Below are 15,491 nucleotides of genomic sequence, written 5' to 3' on the forward strand. Positions count from 1 at the left end.
GTACGAAATTAAAATGTTATTAAAAGTTCATCATTTTGTGATATTTTGGATAAACAAAGTAGAGAAATTAGAGTGTTTCTTTCACTTTCATAAATAATTCAACTCTATTAAATTAGATTTAGGGTCTCTCTAAATCTGTGGTTAAAATTTGATTAATCGGTTCTAGAGATCTTAGGCAGCTGCCTAAACGGGCCATTAGTTGAACAAGCTTTGAGATCACTAGAAATTTAGAATCTCTTATAAGGTTTTAAGAAAAATTATATGCATGAAACGCTAATCTTAACAAGCTTGTTATGCTTTAAACTATACTACTATGTACTTTATTTATTTATGTATCAATTTTTATGTATAAATTGAGGAATAATAATTAAGGAACAAACGAGTGGAAGGATGACCACCAAAGATTAAAGAATAAATAAAAATCCTCTAATTAAGCTTCTTGTTTTCTCCGAGCCAAGTCAGAATTTTGTGTAGAGAAATTAGAACAAAGTGTTTGGTCATCTCTAATTACTTAAAAGATCACACCCTCCTTCAAGGCTACAGGTTGAAAAAGAAAATAACTTTGATGATCACTGGATGCAACTTACTTGCATATATAATCTTTCAGAATAGATGAACAATAACCAGATCAAAATATGGTTCCACTATTTGGAACAACAGATGTAAATAGCATAAATAAATTAGGAACAAATTCATAGATTTAGTCTACATATAAAAGTTCATGAACTATATAAAAAAAGAAGAAGAAGCCAAATACAATATCCGAGGCTCAGTTTACCTCGAAATAATCAAAACAATCCGATCTAAGTCTAACGAACAAATATTACAAACAATAACCAAATCCAAACTCACATATAAATTTATATATGACATATGATCTGTAACTATAATACCTAACAAACAAATATTAAGCACATACACATATATATATATATAAGACAAATCTACAAGAAACGTGGTGTTTAATATTGGTAGATCAAGGCATGTACAACTCGGAGAGAGCTCTCAACACGTTCACTTGCAACCTTAATTTGAAAATATAGTCGGCGGTGCGCAGGAATAGCTGCTCGGCCGGCAACTCCTCGCTGCCCGGCACGAGCCTTCGGAGCTCCATCACCTTCGTCCTCACCGACGACCCGCGGAAATTACGCCTCTCCTTTCGCCGCGAGCAAACCTTAGACGCCAGAAACAACGCAGATCCTCTGCGGCGTCGGCCGGCTTTGGTAGCTCTCTCCATCGTGTAGGAAGGCAAAAGGAATGGATAGAGGAACGACGGAAGGATAGAAGGAAGGTATATAGAAGAGTGGAGGAGAGGGAGGAAGATAATATATATAGAGAGAAAGAGATGAGAGAGAGAGAGAGAGAGAGAGAGAGGAGAGGCATGTGGTTCCAACGAAGGCTATGGCCAGGGGGGAGAAAGTTCTAAAGCATGGGGTGTCGTTTGTCGTTTTGCGAGGTCGTGGGCCCCAATCGTGGACGACACGTCATATCAGGCGCACGTGTCTGACAGCTTTGACACGTAGACAGGGCCAACGATTCTATTTTACTACAAGGTGGTGACAGAGATTTCACACAGTTCTATATCCTCGTAGTCATCGAAAGCCTCCCCGTTAATGACACCTGGCTAGTTGTTATCATTATTATTATATTATAAGTATAAATATTATTATCATTGTTTTTGTTATCTATGATATCTGCAAGGTATAGCCAGAGTTCTATGATACATTACAACAAAATATTATAATTTTCCTTTCTTCTTTATAATGTCACCTGCTTATCTTATCTTTTATTTTTGATCTTTTTTCCTTTAATTTCTTGAAAGGGTTGTAGGGAGGGGGGGACCAAATAGTAAATAGTTTGTAACATGGGTGGCTAGCTAGTAGCCAAAGTGTACGTGGAAGAGAAGGAAGGGAGGATGTGCATGGAAACGTAAAGGAGAAGTTGGATGACACTTACAACCACGAGGGAGGAGTGATGGCGTTCGGCCTTTTGCTGAGCTGTTTTGTTGCTGGAACGTAACGGCCGAGCACATGGAAGCACATGCATGACATCTCTTCCCCTTATAATATTATTTGGTTTCTAACTATACATCCTGTTCCAAGTTTTAGTGAGAGAAAGAAAAGAGAAGGTCCCACACTGCTTGCTATCTTTATATATATATATATATATATATATCTCCAAAGTTTAAGAGAGAGAGAGAAAGAACCTGGTATAAGGCCGCACAGCTAGCACAGAGAGTACCGGCCCACGTATGGTACTTTTGCCCTTCCTTCGCTGCCAATTACTTAAAAGCTGTTGCTCACTTTTTATAGATAAAGGTTATTCGTCAATATGAAATGGGCAACCATTAAGTCTGAGATGTAATTATTCCAAGTTTTTTTTATTAAAATATTACTCCAATATAAAATATTATTTAAACCATTTCTTAAACTAGTAGTACTATAGTGAAATCATTGTCTCATACAACGATTTTTAATCATCGTCTCTGAAAGCGATTTATATTCCGAAAATGATTTATATAAAATAAATCGCTTTCAATATAAAAACAATGGTGAAAAAATTTTATTATCTAAGGCAATAATTTTTCTAATAGTTTCTCAGTGTATTAGAAACAATTAAGATTATGATAAGACTAATTTGAAAATTAGTTTTAAACAGTGGTCAATAAATATATTATATTTTACTCTAATCATTCAGGTCTATAATTAGTAAAATAAATTTAAAAAAAAAAACAAGAAAGAAGAAAGGTATTCTTATAGATCTCCTCTGATCTCCTCACTCATTCCCATCGGATTCCAAAGAGAAGATCACGGTCGCGGTGGCATGCAGGGAGAGAGGGGTACTCGGTAGATCTCTTAAGTCCACGAGAAAGAAAGTGTAAAATGCACGTGCAGATATATAACCCCGTCGCGCTGGCACGCCGCCGCAGCCACATGCATTGCAGCAGCTGCATGCATGTGCTCGCACGTGGAACGTGGATGTGTGATTATCTCACTCCATGGCCATATTAACTTTTGCTTTTCTAGAGCATTAACTTCGCAGCAAAATATAGGCATGCAGCAGGTTGTAGGATATCTCATTAGTTGAAGTACACGAATCATGAGAGTACTGATGGTTTGTTTATATAAAATTTCTCACTGTAATGGCTTCCCGAGCAATGGGCACAATTGTAACGATTACATCTTAAGGGCAGAGTGTCTCGTCCTCTTTTGCAACCAATAAATAATATAATCCTCTCCAAGGAGAACAACCTATCAATGCCTCCAACTATTCTTATAAAAGAATCTAGCATCTTGAGCACAAGAATGACTCTTTTGATGTACAGCCTTAAAAGAAACTTCCTCCTTGAGCCTATAAACATGTGCATTTGAATCCAGAGTTTCCACATTTATGATGCTATTGCTGCACAAAGGACTCCAATGGATGTATGAGAAGGAAAAAAAAAAGAAGAAAATCTCAAAGCCAGAAAAACAAACACTGTCAATGTATAGGTTTACCTCTTGCAGGAACGGCTTTCTTGAACTCTGAAAGCACAGGGTATATCTGCTCAAAAGTTTTGTAAGTGTCCTCCCTTGGCCGAGCAAATAGAATGGACCAGAATACGATCAAATAAGTTTGTAATTTTAACTCGATGACAGTAGTAGTTGCTTAAGAAGTATATATGTTCAATTCACCTTGGATCCTGTGATGACTATCTATCCTGAAACAAAGATAAGAAGCACGATCTTTAAATCAATGAAGTAGATATGGAGAACTTACGGAGTAGAATGTCTGGTGGAGACATTGCATTGACTCCATCCTTATGGGAAAGTTGATATCACAGGAGGCAACAACATTCTGAATCGTGGAGTCCCTGACAAAGGAAAGCGGGGTGAAGATTCAGCATGTCAGAGATCTTGCATGATGATGTAAAACATTAACTTAATTAATCAGAATTAAAGATTTAAAACAAGTGCACAAGCATGTCAATATATCAGTACCAGAAACTGTATTGGAAAACCAGTCTTCTGGATAATACGAGAAAACTGCATAACATGGAACATGTTAGTATGAAATAAAAAAAGGCTAGAAATTGTTGAGAACTTTATTGAAAAATTGCGTTTATACATTCTCATTACCAGGGTGCCACATTTTTACAGTATCTTACCTTTCTTGCAGTTAACTTTGACTGCTCCTCGCTCTTAGCTCCTGTGCACACCTGAATAGATATTCATCAATGGAACCATCAAAACTTTGAGAGGAAGAGAGAGATAATGTGCTTTGAGGATACACATCTAAGATCACTATGATTGATAACTCATAGCCCAGGCTCACACACACACACACACACACACACACACACACACACACACACACACACACACAAACTTGATGCATAAAAAAAAACTTTATAGTTTACAATATTTTGATAAACAGTTTGATAACTGTAACAAAAGAGTATTTATTTTTATCAGTACTAATAGATCGGTCAAAAGCTTGGTCAGATAGTTTAATTTAATGAAATAATTCATTGAAATTATAGCGTTTTTTGTATCTGGGCTATGATTAGTTTTAGGGGCTTACAATCTATTAAAAAGAGGAGCAATTTGTAAAGACGTGATATTAATTCCTTTTTTTTGTAATAAACCAACATGTAGGGGGCTATTTATAAAATATCTCAACGAAATAAGGCCCAATATCTAAAACCCAGAACCCTTCTCTTCCTCCTCCTGCGATGGCCGGTGCCGGCCGCGCTACCGTGCGCGTCACTAACATCCCACCGTCCGCCATCGCCGCCGAGCTGTTCGCCTTCTTTGACTCCGCCGTGGGCTCCGTCTTCGCCTGCGAGATCGCCACCGCTCGCCGGAACTGGAAGTCCCGCGGCTTCGGCCGCGTCCAGTTCGACTCCGCGGCTGCCGCGGAACTAGCACTACGCCTCGCGGAGGAGAACCGCATCCCCCCATTTCAACGCGCGCACCTCGCTGTATCGCGATCCAACGATGATATCGTCGCGAGGGCATCCGACGCGAGGAATCGCGTGGAGGAAGCGGTTCTCCTCGCCGGGGACCTCGTTGGGGAGCGGTCGATGGAGGTTTTCGGATCTTGGAGTGGCGTGAGGGCGGAGATCATGCCCGAGAGGAGAAAGTTGAATCTTTTCTTGGAGGACGGTGGGAAGATGTATAAGCTCGAGATCATGTTTGGGGATATCTTTGCTACCTCTGGTTGTAGGCTAAATGGAGGGGAATCGGACGCCATCTTATTTCAGGTCGAGACTTTGATTCTGTTTTATTGTACTTTCGCATGCATTTAGTTTAAGTTTAGTTGGGAAAGTTTCAGCTTTCGGTACTCTCAATACACTTAATTGCTATAGATACCGTACGTCTTGTTCCATTGTGATAGTTATTGCATGCCATCTCGCACAATTGTTTGAGTTCAGGATTATGCCACAAGTTTCATAGGTTTGAACAAACATTTTTATTTGGTACTTGTGTATTGTGTAAGCAGGTGTATAGCTGATTAAGATAAGGGAAATGATATTTATAGAGCAAAGGGGCCACTATAAACTGAGCAACCACAAGTTGGATTATTATAATTTTGCATTTGACTTTTAGCTGTAACCTATGCATGCTGTTTTGTTATAACTTTGCATGCCTTTTGTTAGTTTTCTGCTTTATCTATTCTAGATTTAGAAATTTCCAGTTTTAGTTAATCTCAATAGAGCTAAGTGCTACAAATATTGTTCCTGTTGTTGTCCTTTTGACCGTGGTTTAATACGTGGTTTAATACTATCTTTTGCAATTATTGTGATCAGTAGTAGCCGCATGTTTCATGCATGTAAGTGAAAATTGCGCTCAATGCTCGTGTAAGCATGTGTGTAGCTGATCAAGATAAGTGATGGACCAACAATTTTTTTTTGAGATTTTTGAACAGAAAAAATATTAATTCTGGATCTGTATCTCAAATTCTAACAAAGGGACTACTACTAAATGTCTGGTTCATAATTCTGCTGTAGATACTCATTGGTGTAAAAATTTATGACAATAGAAATGTATAATGACTAAAGGAGAGAATTTGATATGACTCGTCTTGCATGTCTATTATATTATTTATTGTGTTTACTGTATTTTCTTTTGTTCTACTATAGATCTGATTATGCCTTACTTCACCTATAATGATCCAGATCAAGTATGCTCCAAGAATCTATTGTGGAGTTTCTGGGCCTACTATCACTTCAAAATTTAAAAGTGATCGCTACCATGCCTATAAAGAAGACTTCGAGTTTGTTTGGGTTCGCACACCAGATTTTTCTTTTAATAGTTCTATTGGGAGGTCTAATTCTCTTTGTTTGAAACTTGGAGAAGGATTATCAGGTTCATATATTCTGAAAAGCCTACCATTTTCAGCAGAGCTAGGGGATTTAAGCATCTGGGCGGCGGAACTACGTGGTCCTTCAAAACTAGTTCCTGTTGTTGATTACCCAAGCGATTATTCTGTGATGTATGATATACATTTTCAGCTCAATTCTCTTGTACAAATGCAAAAATTATGTGCCAAGCAAGTTGACTCTGATCTGTTTAAAATTCTGGGTGGACTATCTTTAGATGTTTCAATGAAAATCCTTTCAAAGATGCACAAGTTGGGATCAACTTGCTATGAGCCTGTGCTGTTCATTGAAAAGCAGCTAGCCAACATGAGGAAAAATCAAGATACTTTATCTTCCAATAAAATCACTTATCCAGAAAACTTTATGAGTTGTCATAGAGTTCTTATTACTCCATCAAAAGTTTACTTCTTGGGCCCGGAACTTGAAACATCAAATTATGTCGTTCAACATTATTCTGCATATGCTTCTGACTTTATTAGGGTTTCTTTTGTTGATGAAGATTGGAGCAAGCTTCCGTCTGACGCACTTTCAGCTAGAACAGAACAAGGAGTATTTTCTAAACCTTATAAAACAGGAATATACGGTCGTATACTATCTATTCTGAAAGATGGGATATCCATTGGCTCAAAGAAATTTGAGTTTTTGGCATTTTCAGCAAGTCAACTTCGTTCAAGTTCTATTTGGATGTTTGCTTCTAATGATACCGTGACTGCAGAGGGCATCAGAGAGTGGATGGGTAAATTCAATGAAATTCATTCTGTGTCTAAATGTGCTGCAAGAATGGGTCAACTATTCAGCTCCTCTTTGCCGTCACTAAATGTCCCTCCTCGGGATGTCAGGATCATTCCAGATATTGAAGTCACTACTGAGGGCAAGAAATATAACTTTTCAGATGGCATTGGTAAAATTTCTTTAGCACTTGCCAGACAAGTTGCTCAGAAATGTGGATTAATTCATATTCCTTCAGCTTTTCAAATAAGGTATGGCGGTTACAAAGGAGTAATTGCTGTTGACCGAACCTCGTTTCAGAAGCTTTCTTTGCGTCCTAGTATGAAAAAGTTTGAATCAAACAGCACAATGCTCAACATCACTAAGTGGAGTGACTATCAACCAAGCTTTCTGAATCGTGAAATCATTTCACTCCTATCAACATTAGGGATAGAGGATGAAATATTTGAGTCTATGCAGCGAAATCACATGCATGCTTTGGACGAAATGCTGACAAACAAAGAATTTGCTTTGACAGTCTTGGAAAGGATGACTGGAGCAGAAACTAGAATTGCTGCAAAAATGTTGATGCAAGGCTATGAACCCTGTTCTGAGCCTTACTTATCAATGTTGCTTAAAGCACAACGAGAGTATCAGTTATCTGATATAAGAAGTAGATGCCGAATCTTTGTTCCAAAAGGCAGAGTTCTCATTGGGTGTTTGGATGAAATAGGTAAATTGGACTATGGTCAAGTATATATCAGAATAACAATGACAAAAGAAGAGCTAGAGGATAAAAATCAAGCTTTCTTTCGAAAAGTTGACCAAACAACAGCAGTGATTGTTGGAAAGGTGGTGGTCACCAAAAATCCCTGCCTCCATCCTGGCGATATTAGAGTACTCGAAGCTGTTTATGACCTTCAATTGGATGATATGGGTCTGGTCGATTGCATCATCTTCCCTCAGAAAGGCGAAAGGTATAGTCTCGTGAAGTTTCTTTAATCCTCTATAAATCGTAGAACTAATGGAACAATCTCATCAATTACGGTCATTATTAATTACGTTGAGGTGGTAGTCTGAATTGCTTAAACCACAAACTTAGAGTAGCAAGAACTCAAGAAGCATAAAAGTTGGGATTGTGACTAGAGAAATGGATAATGGATCCTCACTCCATCTTCCAGGTTCTATAAAATTTAATATTTGAATTCAAGGGAAGTCCCACTTCCCGTCTAGCTTTTTGTTGACATTGGACATTCCAAAAGAAAGAAATGCAATGTTGTGCGGGAAGAAAGAAAGCTAATTAATTTTCTAAGAATTGTTGGGAGGAAAAATAAACCGAGAGAAAAAGGTATTCGATGTTCTTTTCTTATGTTTCTGGATATGAGTTCAATTGTTTAGATCCTCAACCTGGATTATCCTGGCTGCATTTAGATATTTCCATTCCTTTTAGATTCAGAGAATTCTTTCTTAGCAAATGAATTCTATACATCAAAAAGTTAATATCCATGAAACCTGGAATGATCACAACTATTTTTGGAATATTTGGAATGTTCGAGTGTCTGAATGCTTATACCACGCCAATTGCAGGCTGGCATGCCTCATGTTGTGGGAAGTAATATATTACATCATACATGAGAGGACATTGTATAAACAGGTCAACTTGTATATTCGTCTATTGAGAATTTTGGTGTGTAGATCGTCAATGTCTTTAGTATATCAGCATTCACTTCTTATGGACTTCAAGTTGCAAGCTTACTATTTTTCAGTCGTTGGTACATGCAGGCCTCATCCAAATGAATGTTCTGGTGGAGATTTGGATGGTGACCTCTATTTTATTTGCTGGGATGAAAAACTTATTCCAGAGAAGGCTGATACACCAATGGACTATACTGCAAGAAGGCCACGCATTATGGATCATGATGTTACACTGGAGGCATGTTTAATTTGGATCTTTTGTCTATTTGCACTCTGTGCCCCTTTGCCTTTTAGATTCATATATAGTTAATTTTGATATTGCAAAGTGGCCTAGAAATTTTTTTTTTTTAATGAGATAGAAACTTGCAAAACCTTATATACATGATATTGGAAGTATGAAGGGTATAGAACACAGTTTGATGCCACCAACTTTGCAAAATTCTGTGCATACAAAGTCATAAGATACTCATACCAGACTACTTGGTATTTATATTATTGTAAACATGTTATATTATTGGACAAAGATCTTGCTGTAAGCTGAAATGACCTTGATTACTTATAGCTAACTTGGCTTTTGACAAGCATATTGCCACTCAAATAATTCTTGATGACCATTCTTCTTTCATGTTTACTTGTGTCTTTCACTTCGTATTACTCTTAAGGTTTTTGTAAGATTGAGATTGAGGTTGGAGTTAAGAAAGCCCTAACAGGCTGTCATCTTGCAATACTAGGACCAAGTAAGAAAATGATTTTTTAATTTCTATTTTTCTTCTTAATCTTTTGAGCAACAGCATTAGGTTATGCTTTAGTGCGTGCTATCTGATTTTCTTCTTAATCTTTTGAGCAACAGCATGTTAGGGTTATGCTTTAGTGCATGCTGTTATAAGCATATAACACTTGCCTTTAAGTTCTTTTATTTGAGTTACTTCGTAATGGCACAACAATTATAATAGTTTGATGGATGAGTTCTTGACTTCTATTATGATGTTTAGTATTTTCATTTACTTTTGTCATATTGATATTGTAAAGGATACCGTTTCTGTAGAGACCTCTGAAAAATAGAAAATTTTCTTGCCTGATTTATGTTTGCAAAATATCTCACTGTCTTCCTAATCATGTCCTACACTGCAGGAAATTCATAAATTTTTTGTTGAATACATGATTAACGACACCCTTGGTGTCATATCAACCACACACTTGGTTTATGCAGATAGTGAACCAAACAAAGCCCGTAGTCCTAAATGCCTGGAGTTGGCAAACCTTCATTCTATGGCTGTTGATTTTGCCAAAACAGGAGCTCCGGCAGAAATGCCTAGAATACTCAGACCAAAAGAGTTTCCTGATTTCATGGAAAGATGGGATAGGCCCATGTACCCTTCTAAGGGAGTTCTGGGGAAACTATACAGAGCAGCATCCAGTCATGTTGAGAGCCCAAATTCTGACACCTTGTGTTTTGAAAGACCCCCTCAATCTGTGTATGACCATGATCTTGAAGTTGAAGGTTTTGAGGCTTTTCTTGAAGCTGCAGAAGAGTTCTATAGTCAATACTCTGAGAAGCTGACATCACTGATGAACTACTACGGCGCTGAGCATGAAGATGAGATACTGACAGGTAATTTGCGCAACCGATCATTGTACTTACAGAGGGATAAGAAGAGATATGGAGAAATGAAGGACCGAATCTTAGTCGGAGTTAGGAGCTTGCAAAAGGAGGTTGAAGAGTGGTTCAAGGGTTGCTGTAAGGACAGTGAGTCATCAAGGATGGCATCTGCATGGTATCATGTGACCTACAATCCGAACGATAGTTCCAAAAAACAATTCTTGAGCTTTCCTTGGATAAACAGTGATGTCCTTCTCAGCATAAAAGCATCAAAACATCACAGAAGGGAAACAGGAGGAGGCACTTCCAATGCCAATGCCATCTGAAGATTGCAAGACGACAAAGTTATCTTCTGTAAATAGCGTGTTTTGCTCAATCTGTAAATCCCTGTAAAGTTTACAAACTGAATGGTCATCTTAGACCTGTAGAGTAGCCTTGTGACGCATAATCATGGTTGGATATTCTCCACTGACAGAAAAACTCACTATTGTTTATGCATCCAAATTGCCCGACTGAAAGATTTGATATTTGGGTGTTGTTGGTAGACTTGATTTTGCAATGCTATCAGCTAATCAGTGCTGGTCATAATTGAAAGCGAGAAAAGCAACCCTTCATATACTGGTGTTAGTGTATAGCAATCCCGCTACCTCTGTTCCAGATTTGCCCTTAAAACTGGAAAGGTGCAATACACACCCAGTAACGAATCAGGGATTGGATCAAATTTGAAGCTTCGAATATAAAGAGCTTACATCAAGCGAATTGGACCGAGTTATACATAAAACCTCATCCAGTTAACTTGCCAATAAATATCTTTAGAAATGGAATGAAATTAAATGGTTTTTTTTTTTTCAAACTCCTTTTGAATGCCATATAGGTCTGGCAGGATTCTACTCTTCTAGATCACGAACTTCTTGCTTTGACAGGGTCTTAATAGTTTTCTTTATACTATCTCAAGAAAATAAGGAAACAAAATTGCGTTTGATTTATCAACTTACATAGTAGGGGCAACATAAGATGAGCAAGTTCACTCTATTTGTCAGTTACCGCACGTCAACAAATATTCGCAATATACATTAAAAAGTCCTCTTAAAAAGCCATGGATAAAGCTCCTTTCTGCCTTTCATTTTAAGCAGCCAGAAATTACGTTACTCAAGTCATTTGTACAGACAATCACTAGGATAAAAGGTTACCGAGAAAATTTATCATATAAGAGAAAAAAAGAGTCTTAAAATGTATAGCTGTCATCATAGTAATTGTTCCTATTACGCAAGCCATACTGCTGATGGATAGGATCTTCATAGTTTACAGCCTTAATCTCAACTCTGCGCAGCTCGTTGTCCATCTCTTGAACTGCTCCAAAGACAATCTCATTAGTTGTTTCACAACTCTTCTCATAATAAGTTTGTGGTCCTGAAGAGTACTGCCGGTGTTGCTGCAGGTGCTGCTGACGCTTTCCGTCCCACCCATTGTAATGGAGTCCATGCCGGAGATTTTGGATTACTTCTGGTTCTTTTGACATGAAGGCATAGGTCTTACGTGGGGTAGGAGTTCTCGTCTCTGGCGGCGGCGGCTGCTCGTCATCTGGTATGACAAATGTTTCTTGCATTGGCCAAGAGTTTGCACTTCGTTGGTGCTGCTGATACTGGCTCACTGGTGGTTTCTTTCTGGAACTAGAAAATATTGCACCAAAGATTTCCACTGTAGATGATCTGGCTCCACCAAAGAGATTTGCCACTGAGGTGAAAAAGCCTTCATCTTCTTGCTTTGCTGCTTCATCCTCGGCTGGGATTAGTGGTGGCCTCAGAGATGATCTCAATGGCTTCTGGTAAGGTGGCATGCTTGGTTTCGCATGAGTTTGAGATTCCTGTAAGAGAATTTCCAATACAATAAGACTAAATGTGCCTTATATATTTCAAAAGAGCATGATCAGAAGTAAATAACTGTAAAAGAGAATAAAGTTTCCACTTAATCACCATTACTAACTGCGCTTCACTAGAATTATATTTAATGGTTGTTTATATATGCAATTTTCTTTTTTCGAAGATTTTACATGTGAATACCGAGGACCACAATACTAAGTTTTCTCCTTGCTGTTCACAGCTTCCTGAGGCCAAATGGAACTTTTCTAGCATAAATTTGAAAAGGAGAGAATTGATGCAAACTGACAAGATTTTGTCTCATTAATTTTGGGCTCTCACCGCCACTATGAAAGCAGTAACAGCCTCTTCAAGCAACGCAATCAAGCCAGATTATAGACAAGCTTAATACTTAATGTCGGACTTTAGTCGGCTCTAAATGAGAAAAGCTGCCAACTCTTTACTCTTCCATTCATGATCCTCAGTACAAGGGGAAAGATATTACTTACATTTGTGGATAAGAACATTAGACCAACTTTGCGTTGGAGCAAAGCAAGCATGTAACCAATGAACCCAGCAACCAGGAGCACAGCAATTCCTGCAGGCATTTTACCAATGAGATTAGGAGGTACTATTTAAGTAAAGGCATAAAGGTCTGTAATACCATATTCTGGCTGCTGTGAAGTTTCCTAAAGTCTAGGACAAGCAGAACAGAAGAAGCAAAATGATTCTATAAATGAACTCATTGACACCTAAAGGAAAACCGTTTTCATATTGGTATCCACAGTCATCAATATGAAGCTGGATCTCCCGGATTGCATGGTTTCCTCTGTCTATGACCAGAAGAGAGCAGCTACTACTAATGTAAACAACTTCAAAATCAGTAGAAAACTTTGCGTTTTCACTCGGCCCATCTACGTGACTTCCTCCGTTCCATTTTCCTCCTGCAATTGTCGTAACACCTAAACAAAAAAGCAAAAGTTAAAACCAACATCATAGTATTGCTTGTTGTTTCCCATTCTACATTTATGTTATTGAATGCCCAATTCAGAGACTGATAGTTCGATCACACCCAAGCTGAAATAGAAACAAATTTACTCTTTTTCTGGAAATAGAAATAAGCAAATCTAATGAAACACCAGAAGGAACACTCCGATGAGTTGCATGCCACTCAATCCTAGAGAAATACTTGCACAAGTGCCAAAGAAGTAAACCGGGCCCTATGCGGTATATATCAGAGCTTTTCAGTTTTAGTTTACCTGCATCACTGATTTTCCTAATTGCCATGTTCATAGTGTCTGCGACATAGATATTCCCTCCATCATCCACTGAAAATCCCGTTGGATGGTTCATCCTTGCTTCTCGTGGCTTTCCATCTACATGACCAGCATACCCTTCCAGTGAACCAGCAACAAGCTTAGGCCTGTTGTCTGCAATTATATAAATAGTTCGATAATATATGGGTTTAACCAGAGAAACTCAATTAAGATCCAGAAAACTTTACTTTTCAATGACTTAGGGAAAAAAAAGGTTGAAGCCTACAAGAGCTTCCAGAATCCAGATAAAATTAATGGAAGTAATAGAGATAAACAAAGTAGGCATAATAAATGAGAAATAATATACCTGTAGTAGATAAAGTTAGCAAAGTACAATGAAGCACCCAAGTTGGCAAAGTTTGAATTCTTAAGAGAAAGGAGTTGTATTGCTCAACTAATAGAGGATGGAACCATATGGCATATGCTATAGGAATTAATTAATAGGAAGCAAAAAGGATGGAAAGAAAGAAAAACAGAGGATGGAAACGAAGCACAAGGGATGAAGTACCTGATTTTAAAGACAAAGGAAATTTGAAGAGAAAAAAAAATTGATGATGCTAAAATGATGTTTTGAACTCTAAAGATTACTGATTCTAGATAATTACACATAATTTGTTATGCAAAACAAATGCTATAAGAAACTAGTGAGACACAATATGAAGATTTGAAGCTTAGAATCTTAGGAAACAGCATCCACTCAAAATATTAAAAAGAACAAAATATAGGAAAAAGAAAAATGAAAGAAAGCATTAAACCTTAGTACCTTACCCTAGGTAAACCAGGACTAAAAGGTGAACAGCTATATATATATAATCTACCTCAGGAAACAATGCCCTGGTGCTAGAGTAGAAACTCACTAAAGAAACAGTATCACTACACAATCATCAATAGATTGCACTTCTACCCTAACTCAGAGCAAACAAGAAACATGCCAGCTTACAAGTAAGTTGAAGTATTATCCAAGATTTCGGAAAATTTTAATAGGATCTATATTGAGAAAGCAACTCACATTTGGACAATGGCAGAGAAATCTTATAGATATTACTGTTCTCCGAATCCAAAACTAGAAGCTCCCCACTTGGAGTCACCTCCACAGAATAAGGCTCGATTCCAAGCTTACTCCCATCGAACACCGTCTCCACCGTATACCCACCCTCAAATTTCATCATGGGTCGCGCAGAAATCGCTGCAATTGCAAACTAACTCAATGACCAAATCACTCAGCATGAAGAAAACTGCAAGAAATAGCGATCAAAGAAGCCAAACCAGTCTTCGTGGTAGATTTCAGCGACCACAGCCACTTGAAGAGAGCAGAAAGCACATTGGATAAGAACACACTTGCTATTCCTACAGGAAAACAAATAGGTTGAGCCCAAACAAGACTCAAACAGAGGAATGCAGGGAAAAGACGAAGCAGGAGGAGGTACCCACTTGCTGGAGAAGCGGCAGCAACGAGGCAGACGCCATGAAGCAAAATGACCATTAGGAGCAGCACAGCTACCCCTTTTTTCGTCTCCATTCTTCACTGGAACACAAGGACTAATGGCAAACACCCAAGAGAGCAAAAGATTGTAAGAACTGGGAGAGACCCACTTGGATTCGCTACTTGGTTGGCCGGTCAGACGATGAGATGGAGAGAGACACCCATTAAAGGATCAAACTTTTGCTACCCCCCTTTCTTCCTCTTCTATCGCATAGCAGAATAGCGGCAAGAGACTAGTAGCTGTGAGTGTGGGCTAACCTCTCTCTCCCTCTCTCTCTCTCTCTCTCTCTCGGGGTTTAAGGAAAGAAGGAAACGCATCAAATAAATTTGGATAGAAATAAAATTATTTCCTCTCTAAGATATTCTTTTGGTAAAGCGACGGGAGCGGCAATAGTAGGAAAAAAAAAATATAATTTCAAATCACCTCCTACTTACAATTTTTTTTTCATCAATCGATCTGGTTAACACA

At 38.2% G+C, this 15,491-nt stretch overlaps 2 protein-coding genes and 1 long non-coding RNA gene across 4 annotated transcripts; 1 reads left to right on the forward strand and 2 right to left on the reverse strand.

Moving 5' to 3' along the window:
• Window positions 1–3,138: 3,138 nt before the first annotated feature.
• LOC140774736 (uncharacterized) lies at window positions 3,139–4,303 on the reverse strand. Its single transcript, XR_012106637.1, has 3 exons — window positions 4,148–4,303; window positions 3,981–4,025; window positions 3,139–3,895 (listed from the first exon to the last, which is right to left on the reverse strand). It is a non-coding gene; the product is annotated as an uncharacterized lncRNA (long non-coding RNA).
• Window positions 4,304–4,556: 253 nt separating this feature from the next.
• Window positions 4,557–10,894, forward strand: LOC140774480 (probable RNA-dependent RNA polymerase 2). Its single transcript, XM_073117490.1, has 4 exons — window positions 4,557–5,245; window positions 6,161–8,049; window positions 8,855–9,005; window positions 9,899–10,894. The coding sequence occupies exons 1-4, from the start codon at window positions 4,715–4,717 to the stop codon at window positions 10,691–10,693; spliced, it is 3,366 nt and encodes a 1,121-aa protein (XP_072973591.1). The 5' UTR covers window positions 4,557–4,714; the 3' UTR covers window positions 10,694–10,894.
• Window positions 10,895–11,417: 523 nt separating this feature from the next.
• On the reverse strand, window positions 11,418–15,371 carry LOC140773920 (uncharacterized). Of its 2 annotated transcripts, none has more exons than XM_073116707.1 (7): window positions 14,971–15,371; window positions 14,806–14,880; window positions 14,549–14,725; window positions 13,483–13,653; window positions 12,976–13,185; window positions 12,733–12,821; window positions 11,418–12,231 (listed from the first exon to the last, which is right to left on the reverse strand). In XM_073116707.1, exons 1-7 carry the CDS (start codon window positions 15,056–15,058, stop codon window positions 11,593–11,595), a joined length of 1,449 nt encoding a protein of 482 aa, XP_072972808.1. In that variant the 5' UTR covers window positions 15,059–15,371; the 3' UTR covers window positions 11,418–11,592. The 2 variants fall into 2 exon arrangements, with proteins under 2 accessions (XP_072972808.1, XP_072972807.1); XM_073116706.1 differs by having other exon boundaries at window positions 14,806–14,886; window positions 14,971–15,370.
• Between the last annotated feature and the right edge of the window lie 120 nt (window positions 15,372–15,491).

The sequence above is a fragment of the Typha angustifolia genome, chromosome 13, assembly GCF_048772165.1.
Source record: "Typha angustifolia cultivar Huaian chromosome 13, ASM4877216v1, whole genome shotgun sequence".
NCBI classification, from domain to species: Eukaryota; Viridiplantae; Streptophyta; class Magnoliopsida; order Poales; family Typhaceae; genus Typha; species Typha angustifolia.

Excerpts from the sequence above, each read along its gene's own strand:
- LOC140773920 (XM_073116706.1), bottom strand. The coding sequence starts at position 15,058 with ATGGAGACGAAAAAAGGGGTAGCTGTGCTGCTCCTAATGGTCATTTTG. Across the intron at positions 13,654-14,548 it reads TTCTCTGCCATTGTCCAAAT|ACAACAGGCCTAAGCTTGTT; the intron begins GTGAGTTGCTTT and ends ATATAATTGCAG. Across the intron at positions 13,186-13,482 it reads TAGGAAAATCAGTGATGCAG|GTGTTACGACAATTGCAGGA; the intron begins GTAAACTAAAAC and ends TTTTTTGTTTAG.
- LOC140774480 (XM_073117490.1), top strand. The coding sequence starts at position 4,715 with ATGGCCGGTGCCGGCCGCGCTACCGTGCGCGTCACTAACATCCCACCG. Across the intron at positions 8,050-8,854 it reads TTCCCTCAGAAAGGCGAAAG|GCCTCATCCAAATGAATGTT; the intron begins GTATAGTCTCGT and ends TGGTACATGCAG. Across the intron at positions 9,006-9,898 it reads ATCATGATGTTACACTGGAG|GAAATTCATAAATTTTTTGT; the intron begins GCATGTTTAATT and ends CCTACACTGCAG.